Source organism: Podarcis gaigeae, assembly GCF_964106915.1.
Source record: "Podarcis gaigeae genome assembly, chromosome: Z".
Taxonomy (NCBI): domain Eukaryota; kingdom Metazoa; phylum Chordata; class Lepidosauria; order Squamata; family Lacertidae; genus Podarcis; species Podarcis gaigeae.
In genome coordinates this window covers 13927881-13944346 of record NC_139691.1, presented here as the reverse complement: position 1 = coordinate 13944346, position 16466 = coordinate 13927881, and the positions used below count along the sequence as shown (strand labels likewise).

Below are 16466 nucleotides of genomic sequence, written 5' to 3'. Positions count from 1 at the left end.
TATAATTTCCTACCTGATAATGCCTTATCTGATCGCCTTTCCTGGTAGTCTGCCCATTCCTTTGAGAGGGTGATTACCCTCTTCCTGAGATAATGGGGAGGCTCCCCCACCCCTCCCTCCTTGCAGATAAAACATTTGGTCAGTTTGGGAGTCAAATGGTTTCAGGGCGGTCCTCCTGTGCTGCTCCAGACATGTGGTCCACACATCTATGTATGCGCTTGGTTGGTACATTTATGAACATTAATGTCACACACACATACACATGACATTATTTTTTTTATTTCAAAAGCTTCCAGTACCAAAAGGGCTATTTGTTTCCCTCAGCTGGGCCACCGTTGCCCTACCCACTCCACTTCCTCTTCATGTGGCTTTCCAGGCTCGCAGGAAGTGTTATGTGCTTGTGTAGCCGCTAGTGTGGTTAGTGCTCCTTTTCTACACAGCAATTGCAAGTAAGGGCGTAACCTTCCCCCATCACTGCCGTTTTGGTTGTGATGGAAACAGGGAGGGGAGTGTGGGGAGAGAGTTCAAAACAAGACAGACTTATGGGGAAGAACTTTCTGACAGAAAGAGCAGTTTGAAAGTGGAACAGATTCCCCTGAGGTGGTGGACCCTGCTTTGTTGGAGGTTTTTAAGCAGAGGTTGTCAGGGATTCTATAGCAGTCATTCCAGCATTGCAGGGGCTTGGACTAGATGATGCTTGTGGTCCCTTTCTAACTACAATCCTATCATTCTATGAAATTCATGTCCTTTTTTTGGCAATGCAATGTGCAGCTGGCCATTGTGGTGCCATAAAGATAGATGTATGTATGGACATGTGAGCTTCACCTGTGGGATTTCGGCATGGGATCTGATTCCATAATCGCCAAAGAAATTGCTGACAGTTCTGCACAGGCTTGCTGCTGGCATGACAGCAGAGTGAGTGGAATCTCTGGGCCGAAGGTCCTTGTCTGAGGGAGCGTCTATTTATAACTCCACGATGAGGGTGGGTGGCACACAAGAAATGGGTGACTGGAGTTACATCACGCCTTCCCCTCTTAGCAACTGTTGACAGCTGCTTGATAGCAATGGCTCCTGATAAACGTTGACTCCAGAGCTTCCTGGGAAGGAGAATAAAAGCTAAACATGAATCATTACTGCCTCTTTCCCACTCCCCTAGAAAATGCTTCCACCTCCCTTCTTGTTCATCTTCTAAAAAACCTTTTCACTTCTGTAAGCAAAGCAAGCAAAATGAAGGCAGGGTGGGAGAAAAATGAGCCTCTGACATTTGCAAGTCATGCATTAGCAAAATTAGAGTTGTGCACAAAGCTGTGGCTTCCCCCAAAGAATTATGGTAACTGTAGTTTGTTAAGGGTTTCTGAAGGTTGTTAGGATACCCCTTAGGTAAAGTAAAGGTAAAGGGACCCCTGGCCATTAGGTCCAGTTGTGATCGACTCTGGAGTTGCGGTGCTCATCTCGCTTTATTGGCCGAGGGAGCCAGCATTTGTCCTCAGACAGCTTCCGAGTCATGTGGCCAGCATGACTAAGCCGCTTCTGGCGAACCAGAGTAGTGAACGGAAACGCCGTTTACCTTCCCACTGGAGCGGTACCTATTTATCTACTTGCACTTCATGCTTTCGAACTGCTAGGTTGCCAGGAGCTGGGACCAAACAATGGGAGCTCACCCCATTGCGGGGATTCGAATCACCGATGTTCTGATCGGCAAGTCCTATGCTCTGTGGTTTAACCCACAGCGCCACCCGCATCCCTAGGATACCCCTTACAGAGCTACAATTTCCATAATTCCCTGGGAAGCGGTATTTATTGTTAAACCACTTTGGGAATTATAGCAATGGGAGGGGGGAGGGGGTCTGCTAACAAAGTCGTTGCACCCTTAACAGACTACATTTCCCATGATTCTTTGGAAGACACCACACCTAGTTAAAGTGGTATGATATACAGTACAGTGGTACCTCGGGTTAAGTACTTAATTCATACCGGAGGTCCGTTCTTAACCTGAAACTGTTCTTAACCTGAAGCACCACTTTAGCTAATGGGGCCTCCTGCTGCCACTGCGCCGCCAGAGCACGATTTCTGTTCTCATCCTGAAGCAAAGTTCTTAACCCGTGGTACTATTTCTGGGTTAGCGGAGTTTGTAACCTGAAGCGTCTGTAACCTGAAGCGTTTGTAACCCGAGGTACCACTGTACAGGCAACTCTCATTTTAGATGTGACCAATATGTGCGCAATTGCACACACAAACACACCCAGCACCAAGCCCAGAAGTATCCTGGAAATGTCACTAAAAGGGCAGAGTGGAGGGGGGACGGGGGTATAAAAGGGTGTCTTCAGGCTTTTTCAATGAGTTCTCAATTTCACACAAGTGTGCAATGACATGGAACACAACCCTCGCACAAACAGGGAGTTGCCTGTAGTTTTAAATGTACAGGATTGTATCCAATGTTATTCCAACTCAGAGCAGACCCATTGAAAAATGTTCTGCCTTATTTGCGGGCAGAAAAATTAAAGAGGACATTTCATCAAATTTATGCATAGGGTGGAGAAATTTCAACCCACGTTCTGGGGAGTGAGGCTTCTGTATCTGTTTTTCTAATAGGTTCATCTCACCTGAGGGTTTTTTTTCAGCCAGAAGTCACCAGAACTCAGTTCCAACACCTCTCAGGTGAATGCCATTGCCACTCTAAGAGAAAATTATAGGAAGATTATAGGAAAAAAGCACTGACCCCATCCTATTCATTTCTGAAATGGCCCCAATTTTGCAGTCTCAACAATGCCCTGGTCTTAATGGTAGCTTAAAAGGAAATACAGAACAGACCTAGAGTGTAAAATACTTTTTATTTTTAAAAACCAAGTCATAATGGCCTACAGCAGCAAGCGACTTTTGTCAGCTTGGTGCCCTCCATATTTCTTTTGCTGTGTATCATTCTGGAGCTAATATGAAATGAAAATAGAAGGGACTTGATGGCTATCACAGAAAAATGGAAGGGATGTGTAATGGGAATTGGGGTTGCTCGTGCGTAAGTTGCCTCTACTCTTGGCAAAGTTGCCTGGTTAAACCTTACCCTGGCTGCACAGCCCTTACTCTGCGGCTATCTCAGTCACTGGCAGAATCCGTCAGTGGGCGTTTCCTGAACTTCTTCCAGCATAAAAGTTCTTTGACTCCAAGTCTCCGCCTAGCCTCCCTGCGCGGAAGTCTTCTGCGCAGGGTGGGCGTGGGCAGCGGAGGACCTGTGCTCTCCCCGCTAGTTTCTGTGGAAGAGTCCTGGAGACATCTCTCCGAAGCCCTTCCCTGCTCCCCTTTCTTCCTGGTGTCACGCTGATTTCCTTCCTCAGTGGATCAGTTCCCTCTCTCCCTGCTGGGCCCTTCTCTGGCATCGCTCGAGAGCCTTCCCTCCACTCCTGGCTCCGATGGCAGTTCCCTGACAGGATGAAATGATGGTCACCACAAAAAAAGAAAAAGGGAAAATGGAACCCACCAAAAAGGACACCACCAAAAGAAAAAGAAAATGGCAGCCAGAACAAAAGACACCATAAAAAGCATGTAGGAAAAATGGTGACCAGCACAGATAAAAGGGGGAAGGAAAACACAAACACACAAGCACACACACACACAGAGAGAGGGAAAATCCAGAGAACATGCTATAAAGTGGCTTTTTCTTTTAGCAGGGATGGGTTGAAAAAAAAAATACCAAAGCTCTTGCAGAAACAGTGCTTTCAACAGGGAGAAAGTGGAACCATTAAAAAGAAGCCAAACCCTGTAATATTTGGAAACCCTGGAAACTTTATAACTGTCCTGAGGGCTACTTTCAGCTTTGGCTAAGGAGATGCCGACAGTAGGTGCCTCTGCTGACCAGCATCAAGGGTCACAGCAGCTTACATAGAAATCTTCTGGCAGACAGTGTTTCATCTAGAAATTCTGGAGGTTGACTGGCCCAGGACCAAATGCATGCAAACCCTGAACATTGGTTAGAATATTGTGCACATTTCGTGTTGCGTACCAAATATGCTAACTGGATGCTTGCTTTATCCCCCACCTCCCCACGCCCTCAACCCAGAGCACCTGTTTGCCAAAAACTGGACACTAGCCAGCCAGACTGACTACAGAGCAGCTGTCAAATAGGAATGCCTTTTGGAGACGTCCAGCCTCTGCTACATTTGAAGCTATAAAAGCCAGAAACTCTATCCTCAATTGCCAGGCTGCCACCAACATTGCTGCGTAGTTTAAAAAAAATGCAGTTCCGGACCTATAGCTCAAGGCATATTACAGCACAACTGGGAAACACAAAGAATTAAAATTAGCTGCCTTATACTGAGTCAGACCATTAGGTCCCTCTAGCTGCAGACTGTCTTCACTGACTGGCAGCAGCTCTCCTCAATCAGGGTAAGTTCCCAGCCTTACCTGGAGATTCCAGGGATTGAACCTGGGACCTTCTGTGTGCAAAGCAGATATGTCACCACTGAGCCACGGTCCTGTCCTCTAAAAACAATAAAGATTTTAGTCCTTGTGGCTCAGAAAAAAGCCAATTTAAGCAGGAAGCTACTTTCAGACAAATCAGGTGCATCTGGCACAGTATTGCTTGGCAGGGTTTCAGGCAGAGGGGCATTCCTAGCACTACTTGCAGTTGCCAGGGATTGAACCTGTAACCCATTATTATTATTATTATTAATAATAATAATAATAATAATAATAATAATAATAATAATAATTCAATTTATATACCGCCCTATACCTGGAGGTCTCAGGGTGGTTTACAGAACAAAATCAAAATATAAAACCACAAAATATATACCCACCCCCCAAAACCCCCACATTTTAAAAGGGCATAGGCTGCCACCTGGACCAGGTGGAGATAGGCAGGAGCAGGGCCCTCAGGCTCTCAGCAGGGTGCAAAGCAGATCCTCTAATGCTGACTACGACCATTACCTTTCAATGTGCCTTTGTTTAATTGTTGGGAGTGATTTGATTAGTTGCAACTCAATCAGAGATCAATCAGAGAAGGAAGGTGGTAGCAGGTGACTCTACAAAGAGGGGACAGAGGCAGCAGTGTGTGGAGGAATGCCTTTTGGTTTCACTTGTCTCTACATCAATGCACAGAGCATGGGAAACAAGCAAGAAGAACTTGAACGCATTTCAGAATGGTAAATATGACCCTAATAGGTATTACTGAATCTTGGTGGGGTGAGGCTCATGACTGGAATGTAGAATTTGAGGGGTAGGTAAAGGTAAAGGTACCCCTGCCCGTACGGGCCAGTCTTGACAGACTCTAGGGTTGTGCGCCCATCTTACTTAAGAGGCCGAGGGCCAGCGCTGTCCGGAGACACTTCCGGGTCACGTGGCCAGCGTGACAAAGCTGCATTGGGCGAGCCAGCGCAGCACACGGAAACACCGTTTACCTTCCCGCCAGTAAGCGGTCCCTATTTATCTACTTGCACCCGGGGGTGCTTTCGAACTGCTAGGTTGGCAGGCGCTGGGACCGAGCAACTGGAGCGCACCCCGCCGCGGGGATTCGAACCGCCAACCTTTCGATCGGCAAGCCCTAGGCGCTGAGGCTTTTACCCACACCGCCCCCCGAATTTGAGGGGTACAACCTGCTTAAAATGAACAGGTCAAAAAGGAAGGGAGGAGTAGCATTATATGCAAATGTTGGTTACACTTGTGAAGAGATCCATGACTCGGCGCATGGAAGGGAGATTGAGAGTATGTGGGTAAAAATTGCAGGAGATAGACACAACAGGGACCTTACTGTGGGAGTCTGCTATAGACTGCCAAGCCAGACTGAAGATGCCTAATATTTACAGGGAGAGCATTCCAAAGGGCAGGTGCCACTAAAGTTCCGATTCCTACATTGAGCAGAACAGATGGTATCTGTGGGAGACCCTCACCTGCAGAGTGCAATGATCAACTAGGTATGTAAGGGGCAAGATGATACATCAGACATCTTGATCACAAGCTGCACCTAAACCAGCACCTTGAACTTAGCTCAGTAGCTCATTGCCATCTTTGGCACATCCTTCTACAATTTAACTATTGTACAGCACCTGTGGTTTTTAGGTTTTAAACAAATATGTGAAATGATTCCCTCCTCCCTTAGGGTATGCTTTCTGGCATTGTTGGGTGCGAAGCATCAACTTCCCATCATTTCTCACATTCGTTTACAATTAACTCAAACAGCTTTAACCCGCCAGCCAGTGCGAGTGGCATGCTTGGCATCTGAAAGAGTACAGCTGACAAGAGACCTTTTTCTAGGTTGCAGCACAGGCCAATGCGTTGGACGTTCAATGCAAAGAATTTTGAGGTCAACAACTTGCGATGAGCCAACTTCTATTTATAACCAAGGGGGTGGGGGTGAAGTATAATAAGGCCTAGTGATTTTATAAATGTAACAATGTGTTTGTGTGTGTGTGTGCATATAACCACCTGCTCTAGCTCGTCTTCATGTTTCCGGCGGCTTTTGTCCAAAGCTGAAAAAGGCACCAGTTCCATATTTCTGAATTTCTTTCAACTATTCCTTAAGTTCAGTTAAAAAAAAAGGGGGCAAGGGAAAGCAGGGGAAAGGATAAAGTTGGAAGTGGGCAGAGTTATTTCCTTTGATTAGGGCATGATGGAAACCCCCCTACTTGTATCATTGTTAAGATGAGTTACAGGAAACGTCATTCAGTGGCAGTGGAATCATATGCAAATTTACTTTTTCTAATTGTTCATTTTTTAGAGGTGTGAATTCTCTATTAAACTCTTTTGAAGATGCAAATGAAAAATGAAACAACCAATACCAATGTCTAGGGGTGAAACATTAATATAAAAGGCTTAAGTCAGCTCAACAACTATAAAGGTAAAGGTAAAGGTACCCCTGCCCGTACGGGCCAGTCTTGACAGACTCTGGGGTTGTGCGCCCATCTCACTTAAGAGGCCAGGGGCCAGCGCTGTCCGGAGACACTTCCGGGTCACGTGGCCAGCGTGACATCGCTGCTCTGGCGAGCCAGAGCCGCACACGGAAACGCCGTTTACCTTCCCGCTGGTAAGCGGTCCCTATTTATCTACTTGCATCCGGAGGTGCTTTCGAACTGCTAGGTTGGCAGGCGCTGGGACCGAGCAGCGGGAGCGCACCCCGCCGCAGGGATTCGAACCGCCGACCTTTCGATCGGCAAGTCCTAGGCGCTGAGGCTTTAACCCACAGCGCCACCTGCGTCCCAATCAACAACTATACATACTGGTAATTTTAATACTTGCTTTCTCCTTTATATTTTCTTTACAGCCTTTTTTCTTTACATGCTGTTGAGGGGTAAAGTTAACTTAAAAGGTCCCACAAGTTGACTTCCATGTAAGCGGGGCTCATTATCAGGTTAGATGGAGCTAGATAGAAACAGATTTAAGATTAAACCAGGGTGTTTGGGTTAATATTTATAGCTGAAAGAGAATTTTTAACATATCATGTAGGATACTTCCAGACGATGTGTTTATTGAACATCGGCTCTGGTTGCACATAGCTTGCAGGCAGGTTTGACAGTGTTGGCTGTTTATTAAGTACTCATTCCAATTTGTTTGCAGGGTTATATGACATTATGTAAAGCAATTGTTATGCCATACTTTCCAGCGCATTTTCTTTGCTTTCTTTATTGCAAAGTCAGTTGATGTTTTTAAAGCAGGGAGCTGGTTTGTTGCACAAGAGTATCACATCAACTTCCATTGCACAACACAGATTTGCTGGTACGTGATTGAATCCCACTTGAAAACAGAAACATTTTGTTTGTTTGTTTTTAAATTTCTTTTTATTGAGTTTCACTTAAATCACCAAAAAAAACCAGAAGAAAAAACAAAACAAGTTTCAGAAAAAAGAAAAAAAAATCCATACATAACACAAAAATAACATCAATTTCCGTTACAGTTCTTTGTCTTATTCCTTGAACCTTTATATCTTTAGATATTAGATCTTTCCTCTACACACCTATTGACCTCCTTCCCTCCCGATTTCGGGCTTCTTGATAAAAAAAAAAATCTTTTTTTCTGCAGCTAATAATTATTGATGGTTTGCACATCGTAAGGTTTATATCAGACCTGCTGTAGTTTTTAAATTTCTATAGTTTCCTTCAATATATACCATAAATTTATTCCAATCGCTAATAAACTTTGTATTTTTTTGGTTTCTAATTTTTTGTGTCATTTTTGCTAGTTCAACATATTCAAATAATTTTGTTTGCCCGTTCTCTGACCGTTGGGGTATTTGAACTTTTCCAATTTTGTGCAATTAATATTCTGGCTGCTGCTGTCGAATATTGGAATAGTGTCTTATCTTCTTTTTTGATTTCGTCCCCAATTATTCCTAGTAGAAAGGCCTCTGGTCTTTTAAGGAAAGTGTATTTGAATATTCTTTTTAACTCGTTATAAATCAAATCCCAGAATTTCTTCATTTCTTCGCAAGTCCACCACATATGGTAGAAATTGCCTTCTTTGATTTTACACTTCCAGCAGGCCTTATTTCCTGTTTTGTACATTTTTCCTAATTTTGCTGGTGTGATGTACCACCTATACATCATCTTTCCCAGATTTTCTCTGAGTGTGACGCATGGCGTGAATTTCATTCCATTGCTCCATAATTTCGACCACTTTTCATATTCTATATTATATCCCAAGTCCGAAAACAGAAACATTTTGGAAGAGGACCTCATTCTGCCCCTTCTTCATGCAGGAAATCCATTGCTGTACAGTAACTACTAAAATTCTCTGCTGAAGGAAATCCAGCTTGCACCAATCAGGGAGGAAAAACATTCCTCCTTTGAAAATACAACCAGCAGCAGTTTACATTGCCAGTGGATCCTCATGTATATGGTTTTCATGTGGGGAAAGAACAACGGGTGAAAGGACCTTTTGGGACTTGTGAAATTTTGGTGTGTGTTTTTATATGCAGGAGAGCCACAGGTTCAGCACCTGTTACACAAGTTACAGAATGGAGCTTTCTATGTAATACTGGTGTAACTGTTCTGCATCCCTGCTGCTCCTCCTCCTCTCGCTCTCTCTCTCTTGTTTTAGTAGTCTATTGCTGCTCAGAGTTGTTCCCATCTCTGAAGGCCATCCTATTAACAGCACACAAAGTCATCCATCCCTTGGCTTTCCTGGCCGATAAGTTTTTTAAAAACACAACCTTTGGAGCAGTTCAAATGTTCATAAACATTCTGCAATCCCTCAGTGGCAGCAGAACCAGAGGTTAAGAAGGGCTAATTTCATTCAAATGAAGCCAGGGCTATCTCAGTCAACAGCTACTGAAGATTAAAATTTGCAGGTTGTATTTACTTAAGTCCCATCCCCCTCTTTTTTTGGTTTCCTCTAATGGAGTGTGAGTGTGTATGCGTGTGTGCAAAAACTGCTATTTTTATTGCAAAGCAAACAAGTTTCATTCAGTACTTCCCTTTTCTTTCTGTGACCACAGATTTTCTTAGCTGATTATCCAACAACTGGCCATGACTTCACTAGTAGATACCAAGATAAGGCGCTGATGCTGGGTGACAGGTGTGCATAACAAACATAGAAAGATCAGCTACTACCACAATAAAGCTAAAAGGGGGCGGGGGCGGGGACACCAATAGAGAATAGCAGCCTCCTTAAATATAGCATGGTGAGAATGAGGCAATAAAACCAGACACCGCTCAAGAACTATTTATGTTAATTCACAAGTTGCAATTCCTGTAATTAATGCTATTTCTAGAAGAGGAAAGAATGCAGAGAAGAGCTTCCACGACGCCACAAAAGGAAGCCTGGGAGCACATGCACAGATTTTGTGGAAACTACTGTTCCCAATGAATTGTGCACAATTATTTTAAAGAGAAAATGAGTCCTGGTCTCCATGATTTTGGAAAAACCCAGGAACAGGGGCCATTTCTGCTATATTCTGCCTCTACTGTTGGGAAGCAATATGCCTCTGAGTATCAGTGGCTGGGAATCACAAGTTGGTGAGGCAAGACAGTGACCGCCATAGGCTCGGCAAGCTGCTAGGGGAGAAACAAATCTTCCCAGGGAATCTCAATCCCCAGACTGACCCAGCGGGACTCAGAAACCCCGGAGAGCCATGCCACAGGGCTTGCCTCTGTCCTGCAGTGGGGCAGACACTGCATAGACCTCTTCTCCCTCCTTACCTTCTCATCCTGATTGTGAGTGCGGAATCAATGAGTTGCAGACGTTGGGGAGGGGGGAGCACAAAGGGAGGGAAGATGGCAGTGCCCAGGAGTGAAGGCTGACCAACCTCATCTCATGGAGGGCTTCTCCCAGAAGATGCTGTCCGCACCTTGGCCCCCAAGTCCGGCAGGACTCCCAGTGCAGTTTAGGCCACCCACAAATTTGTCCATTTTTGCCACTAAAGGGGAGCCTCTGCCGGCCATGTGGAGGGTGCACTAGAAAGAACACAAAACCACCACCCCCACAATCTGGCTCCCCTCAGCTGCGGGGTGGGTACAGATACACACACACATATCAAATATATAAACAATTTTTCTCTTCTTGAAAAAATGTATTTTTGTTTTTGTTTTCTGCTCCCTGTACATCACCAGCAGAGCCAGGGAAGTTGGGAAAGACACTCTGGGGGGCTGGAACTGCAGGCCAGGAAAAGCCACTCACCAGCTGGCTATTCCACACCCCCCCATAACCCCCCCCCCCACTAAAATCAAACAAAATCACATACATTTAGCTTCCCCCTCTCCCCTTTCACTGCAAGCTGCCTGCAGGGCCAAGATTTACCATTCTCATCAGCTTCACATCAATATTTTGATCCTTAAGCACCATTTTCCCTTCTCTTATTACATTTTATCTTATTTTTATACCTCCACCATATTTTTAGTTTAGTTTTTCTCTTCAGCTTTTTTCTTGTTCCGAATTATTTATTCTTTTTATTCTTTTTTATTATTGTTACTGTTCTCTCTAACTTTGAAGGTTTGTCCCCATGTTTTCAGCTTGACTTCTTATTTTTTGATAAACTATTTATTACTATTTTTTAATTGAACTCCTGTGGTCTTGTTCTCATTCACACAATTTTAATTTCACTTTTACTTTTTACTAAGGAAATTCCTACAACACTAAACGGATGCACACAGACCATGTTTAAATAATGGAAGGGAAAAGTAGGGAAATTGGCCCTGACCCCACCCCCACTAATAACCCTGGCCCATCACCCACAAATTCCACCATGCATCCCAAAACATCCAAATAAAGACCTGGCAAGCTAAAGGCCTATATCGCCAAACTGACTTTTATAAAAATGACAATACCCTATCAATACAGGGAATACAAGTTAGGGGACACCCCAGTATCCCGACTGACCCATCACCAACCACAAGCCTTCTTAAACAATCCAGCAGCAAAAGCAGCAGCCATTAGGCTATTGGCTAATTTTGAAAATCCTCCTAACCCTGGAAGGACACAGGAAGGGGGTGGTATCTACAATATATAAATACTACTCCAAGACACTACAGACCCCTTCACCATGATTAAAAACCAATGGGAGCATGACATAGGACACAAAATAAACCCCGCCCAACAATAAAAAATGTGGTCTAAACCACCATTAAAATCCATTTCAGTCAAAAGAAGAGAACTTACCCTGAAACTTATCTATAAATGGTACTTAATACCACAGAAGTTGGCACTGATACACCCAGGGACCTCATCTAAATGCTGGAGAGGCTACACCTCCATAGGCAAGTACCTCCACATTTGGTGGGAATGCCCCAAAGTTCATTCCTTTTGGATATCAGTGCCGCAGGAAATAACCAGAATAACAAAACAGGTAATAGAAGCAACTCCAGAACTAGCCCTATTAAATATCTTCCAGGACAACAACACACATGGATATGACAAGAAACTCTAAGTCACTTATTCTCAGCAGTCAGAAACATTGTAACTAGACACTGGAAGGACCTATTAGGAGTGAACATAGACCACTGGTACCAAAATGTATGGGAAGCTACCCTATTAGAAAAGCTAACCAACAAACTTAAACTAGCACAGGGACAAGCAACGGAGGTATGGCTCCTCTTTATCACATATACAGCACAACAAGAAACTGACTTATCCCCCCAACAGCATATGAATCAATATGGCTAATCTGACCCAACAACACTCCCCTCCCCCAACACATACAAACAAACTGCACTGCAACCAACTGAACAAAACCAATCAAGCTCTGGACACCCTAATTTCTTGCAATGCCAATACAAATAAAAAAATATACAAATAAAGGACCTACCCACATGGTGCTGACACAAACTCTACATTAACATGATGCAATAGAATGAAAGAATATTACCCCCCATCTCCCTCCCTTTTCTTCCCCCCAATCACATGATGTCTATGACAACAATGTCTCATACTGAATGTAATCAAACTGTGAAAAAGACTATGAATCGAAAATGGATACACAAGATTATTTTCCTTTATTTATTTGCTTTGTAACACTTAAAGTCGTTAATAAAAACTAATTTAAACATTAAAATCCTGACATTTAATTGCAATATGTTTATCTCCTCACTTCACTCCTGACCACCCTATAGAAGCACAACATGAGCAGGCATCCTTTCAGCTTCTCCAGCTGCTAAACCCAGAGGTGGATCTGAAAGAGGAAAAAGAGAAAACAAGGGTGAGAACAAGAGACCCCTCTCTCTGCCAATGCCAAAGAGGCTTAACTCTGAATATCCCATTTGCAAACCAGCCATTGCTAGACCCTTTCAAGGACGGAAGCCTAAGGTCAAGAATGAGAACCCTTCTAAGCCTCAGGGCTGCATCCCCACCTGGGCAACCTTGAGGGCCACATGGCACTGGTGGGTGTGGCCACAGTAAACATGGGTGGGGCTATTCATGTTAATTTTTCCCTTGCACAATATGCTAGTTTCTACACAAACAAATGCATCTCTATCCTTCATCCATGCAAAAATTTAAGGACTGGCAAGGGTTGTGAACTTCCAAGGGTGAGCGAGAGGGGCCTGGAGGGTCAGATTTGGCTCCTGGGTCAGAGGTTCTCCACCCTTGCCTGAATCCAAGAATCCTGGAGAGTTTGAGGCTCTAAGGAGACCTCTGACTGGTCCAGGCTAGTTGAATTGTCTTGGACCCCCTTTTCCCAAAAAGGGAACAGACTTCTTAAGCTGCTTATTTTTTAAAAAGGGAAGAAAAACCCAAATATCTCTTTGTCACAGCCCAGTGTTACCAATTCTCATATTCCATCCCAAGTGAGTCTTCAAAGCACAAGCATTTATTAGGTTTAAAAATAGCCAAACAGTGAGGACTGGAGAACAAGTGTGCCTACTGCTCCACATTCCCCTCACTGCTCCCCATGAGCCAAGGAGAAGGACATCTCCCCAAGATTCCCCCCCCAAAAAGTGTTGAGATTGCCAATCTGCCTGGGTGAAAGGCCCAGCTTATTTTTAGTTTGCTTCGTGGCACCTTGCCCTGTTTTGGGTACTTTTACAAGCCTTGCACGTGAGGCAAAGTCCAGAGGCCTTCCCCCAACCCAACCCAACCCAACCCAACCCAACCCAACCCAACCCAACCCAACCAATAAATAAATAAATAATATTTATGTCTCAGGGACTGCTTTGTTTTAACTGCTTGTATGTAAGTTACTCTAGGAGACTTTCTGGCAGAAGAGCAGGTACAAATGCTTTAAAGAAAGAAAGAAAGAAAGAAAGAAAGAAAGAAAGAAAAAAAGAAAAGAAAAGAAATGATTCCTCTCTGTAGCTCCTGGTGTCTGGATATTTGGCCTCGCTTTGTGTTTCTTGCACCAGTTTTTTCCCCTTACCCTCTCAGGCTGCCTCTCCAGGCCTTCTCCTTTTGACCCTTCCCCTTTTCCAACACTCTTTTCAAAAGATCATCTCCCCCAAATCTGAGGCCTCCTCCTGCTTGTTCCCTGGGGAAACCTGTGGCTTGCCAGATCTCTTGTAAGACTCCATCTCCCATCAGCCCCTAACCAGACTGGCCTTAGAAGCTCATGGACCTGAGCAGCTGAGAGCTAATGGCAGGCAAGATTCTTTTTTCTGCTCTTCCTACCTCTGAAATTAAAAGGCAGCTCAGCCAATCATTGCTAGGCTGCACCACTGGCCAGTCCCATAAGCATTGACATCTCCCAGCAGCATACAAAACTTTCTTTGAACATTCTGGGCTTGATTTTTGATAGCGCTGATAGATTAGTGTTTTCGGTTTGTCTGTTTGTTTGTTTTATTGTACTTTATAGACACCCCTTCTCTCTGCTGAGAGATGAGGGGGAGGCTGTATTATGAAAATTGTGTTAATAAATAATACTAATAACAAGAATAACAAAAGGCACAGCTTTTGACCACCTGTGATGCTCCATATATTTTAGACTACTGCCTGGGGCTGATGGGGAGATGGGAGTCTCACAATGCCTCTGCAGGCCAAGACTGATGGGTGCTCTACCACGATGGCAAAGCTTGCTTTGGCACACAGTGCTTGTGGCTTTCAGGAACTTTTCCAATGGTGGGCACACTGCTGCCTCAGTTTACTCAGGAGAGCTCTGCATTCCAAAGAGCATTTACTGAGTTCCCACTTTGCGGAGCATTCCAAAAATAGTTGGTTAAAGTCCTACATTTACAAAGGAAAAAAGTGCGGGGTGAAGAATAGAAGAAATGAGCTGCCTATTTCTAAGGGAGGATCAGCTCCACGGGAGAAACACTGCCTTCTAGATCTTAAGCTTCTCATTAATGTTATTACAAGAGAGGGAACAAAGCCCACAATCATCTCTTGCTGATTCAAAATTCAAGAAGGGATTACCATATTTAATAATATATTTCACCTCAAAAGAAGCTCTCTTTCTGGCACAAAATAAACTGAAAAACCTACCGACAACGTGGAAGGCAGCACGAGAGAGACTTACGCATTAGACGATCCAAAGCCAAAGCCTGTAAGGGGTGGGGGAAAAGCAATGTTAAAGGGATTATTGGATGGGTTATAGTACAAAACACACATTAAGGAAAGGTGTCAGGATTCCATCAGCACAGTTTCTCTCTGCCCCCTAACCAGTATCCAATCACTCCAGTTCTCCAGTCTAGTGTTTAACTCTAACCCACAACCAAAGCTCTTCTTTTAATTCATACACAGAGGAAGCTGCCTTCTAAAAAGTCAGACCATTGGGTCCATCTAGCACAGTACTGTCAACTGTTAGCAGCTTCTCTGATTCCCAGCAACTGGGGACACCTTCCCTCTGACAGGAGAGGTAGAACACAGCCTAATTCCTCCTTGAATTTGTCTAACCCCCTTTTAGAGCCGCCCACGTTAGTGGCTGTAACTACTTCTTGTGAGAGCAAATTTTAATTAGGGGCTGTGTGAAGGAGGACTTCCATTTTCCCTGTTCTGAGAAAAAATTCCTCAAAACATCTAAGAACAAGGTGGATGGCAAGGACAAGGGGATGGAAACTCTGCACATGTTCATGAGCAGACTTTGCAGACTCCTATTCAGAAGGTGCAGAGAGCAATAAGCCCGAGAAATGAATGGCGGCGGAAGGTTTCTGGGTTTGGGGGCTTAACATCAGCTTTGGTGTGTTTTGTAAATTGCTAAAAATATTTAAACAATTTATGTACTGCTTTACTGCAATTGTCTCTAGGTGGTTAAAAATGCTCTAACCCTTACATAAAGGTTTTAAAAGTGTGGTTTAAAATATACATTTATTTCTATTTTCCCACCCCCAAAGGGGAATGAAAGGAAGTATGCTGGATACAGTTATGTCCCTCAGTCTCTCCAACAGAGAGCCAGTGTGGTGTAGCCAGTTAAAAGTGTTGGACTAGGGTTTAAATCCCTGCTCGGCCACAAAGTTCACTGGGTGTGACCTTGAGCCAGTCATTGCCTCTCAGCCTAACCTACCTCACAGGGTTGTTGTGAGTGGTTGAATGAGGGAGAGAAACCATGTACACCACCCTGAGCAACTTGGAAAGGTGCGGTATAAATGCAATAAAAAATTAAACAGCAACCCCTGCTCCCCTTTAAGATACGATTAAGCTTGGTTTTCATGTGAAATCCAGCCTCTAACAGTTTATGACTGACCAAGTGCTGAAGCTCCCCACGCTCCCACCTCTCCAAGCTCCCTCCTATTTAGGGTCAAGAACAGCTCATACCTCCTCCTCCACTCGACCCGAAACTGGAGAAGCCAGTGCCTTGTGTGCCAAAACCCGTGGGCTGCTGAGAGAGGGATCCAAAGGTAGGGGTGTTCTGGCTTGCTAGCGTTCCGAATGACACTGTGTTGGCTGTGCCGCCAAACCTGTGGAACATAGAGCAGGAGCAAGCAGTGGGTTAAAGAGAGTGTGGCTTTTAAAAAAGATAAGTGAAGCAAAAGGAGCTAGATGAAGGCAGAAATCCACAATCAGCCAACTTGGGTGCTGTGAATGGCAAGGGAGGCCATGTTGGTACTGCTGCCTGGATTGGTGTTCTTCCTGGACAGGGTCTTCTCAATGGTGGCTCCCCGTTGGTGGAATGCCCTCCTTGGTGA

General features: G+C 44.4%; 1 protein-coding gene across 15 annotated transcripts in view; it reads right to left on the bottom strand.

Moving 5' to 3' along the window:
• Positions 1 to 12387: 12387 nt before the first annotated feature.
• Positions 12388 to 16466, bottom strand: part of NUP214 (nucleoporin 214) — an 81040-nt gene continuing 76961 nt past the window's right edge. For 12 of the 15 annotated variants that reach the window (XM_083721293.1, XM_083721305.1, XM_083721302.1 and 9 more), the window contains 3 exons: positions 16096 to 16238; positions 14861 to 14885; positions 12388 to 12586 (listed from right to left, as the gene is read on the bottom strand). In XM_083721293.1, coding sequence (XP_083577419.1) covers positions 12553 to 12586; positions 14861 to 14885; positions 16096 to 16238 — 202 coding nt within the window. In that variant the 3' untranslated portion in view covers positions 12388 to 12552. Of the gene's footprint in view, positions 12587 to 14826; positions 14886 to 16095; positions 16239 to 16466 lie in introns of all 15 variants that reach the window. The other 3 variants (XM_083721304.1, XM_083721295.1, XM_083721298.1) reach the window with 1 other exon arrangement.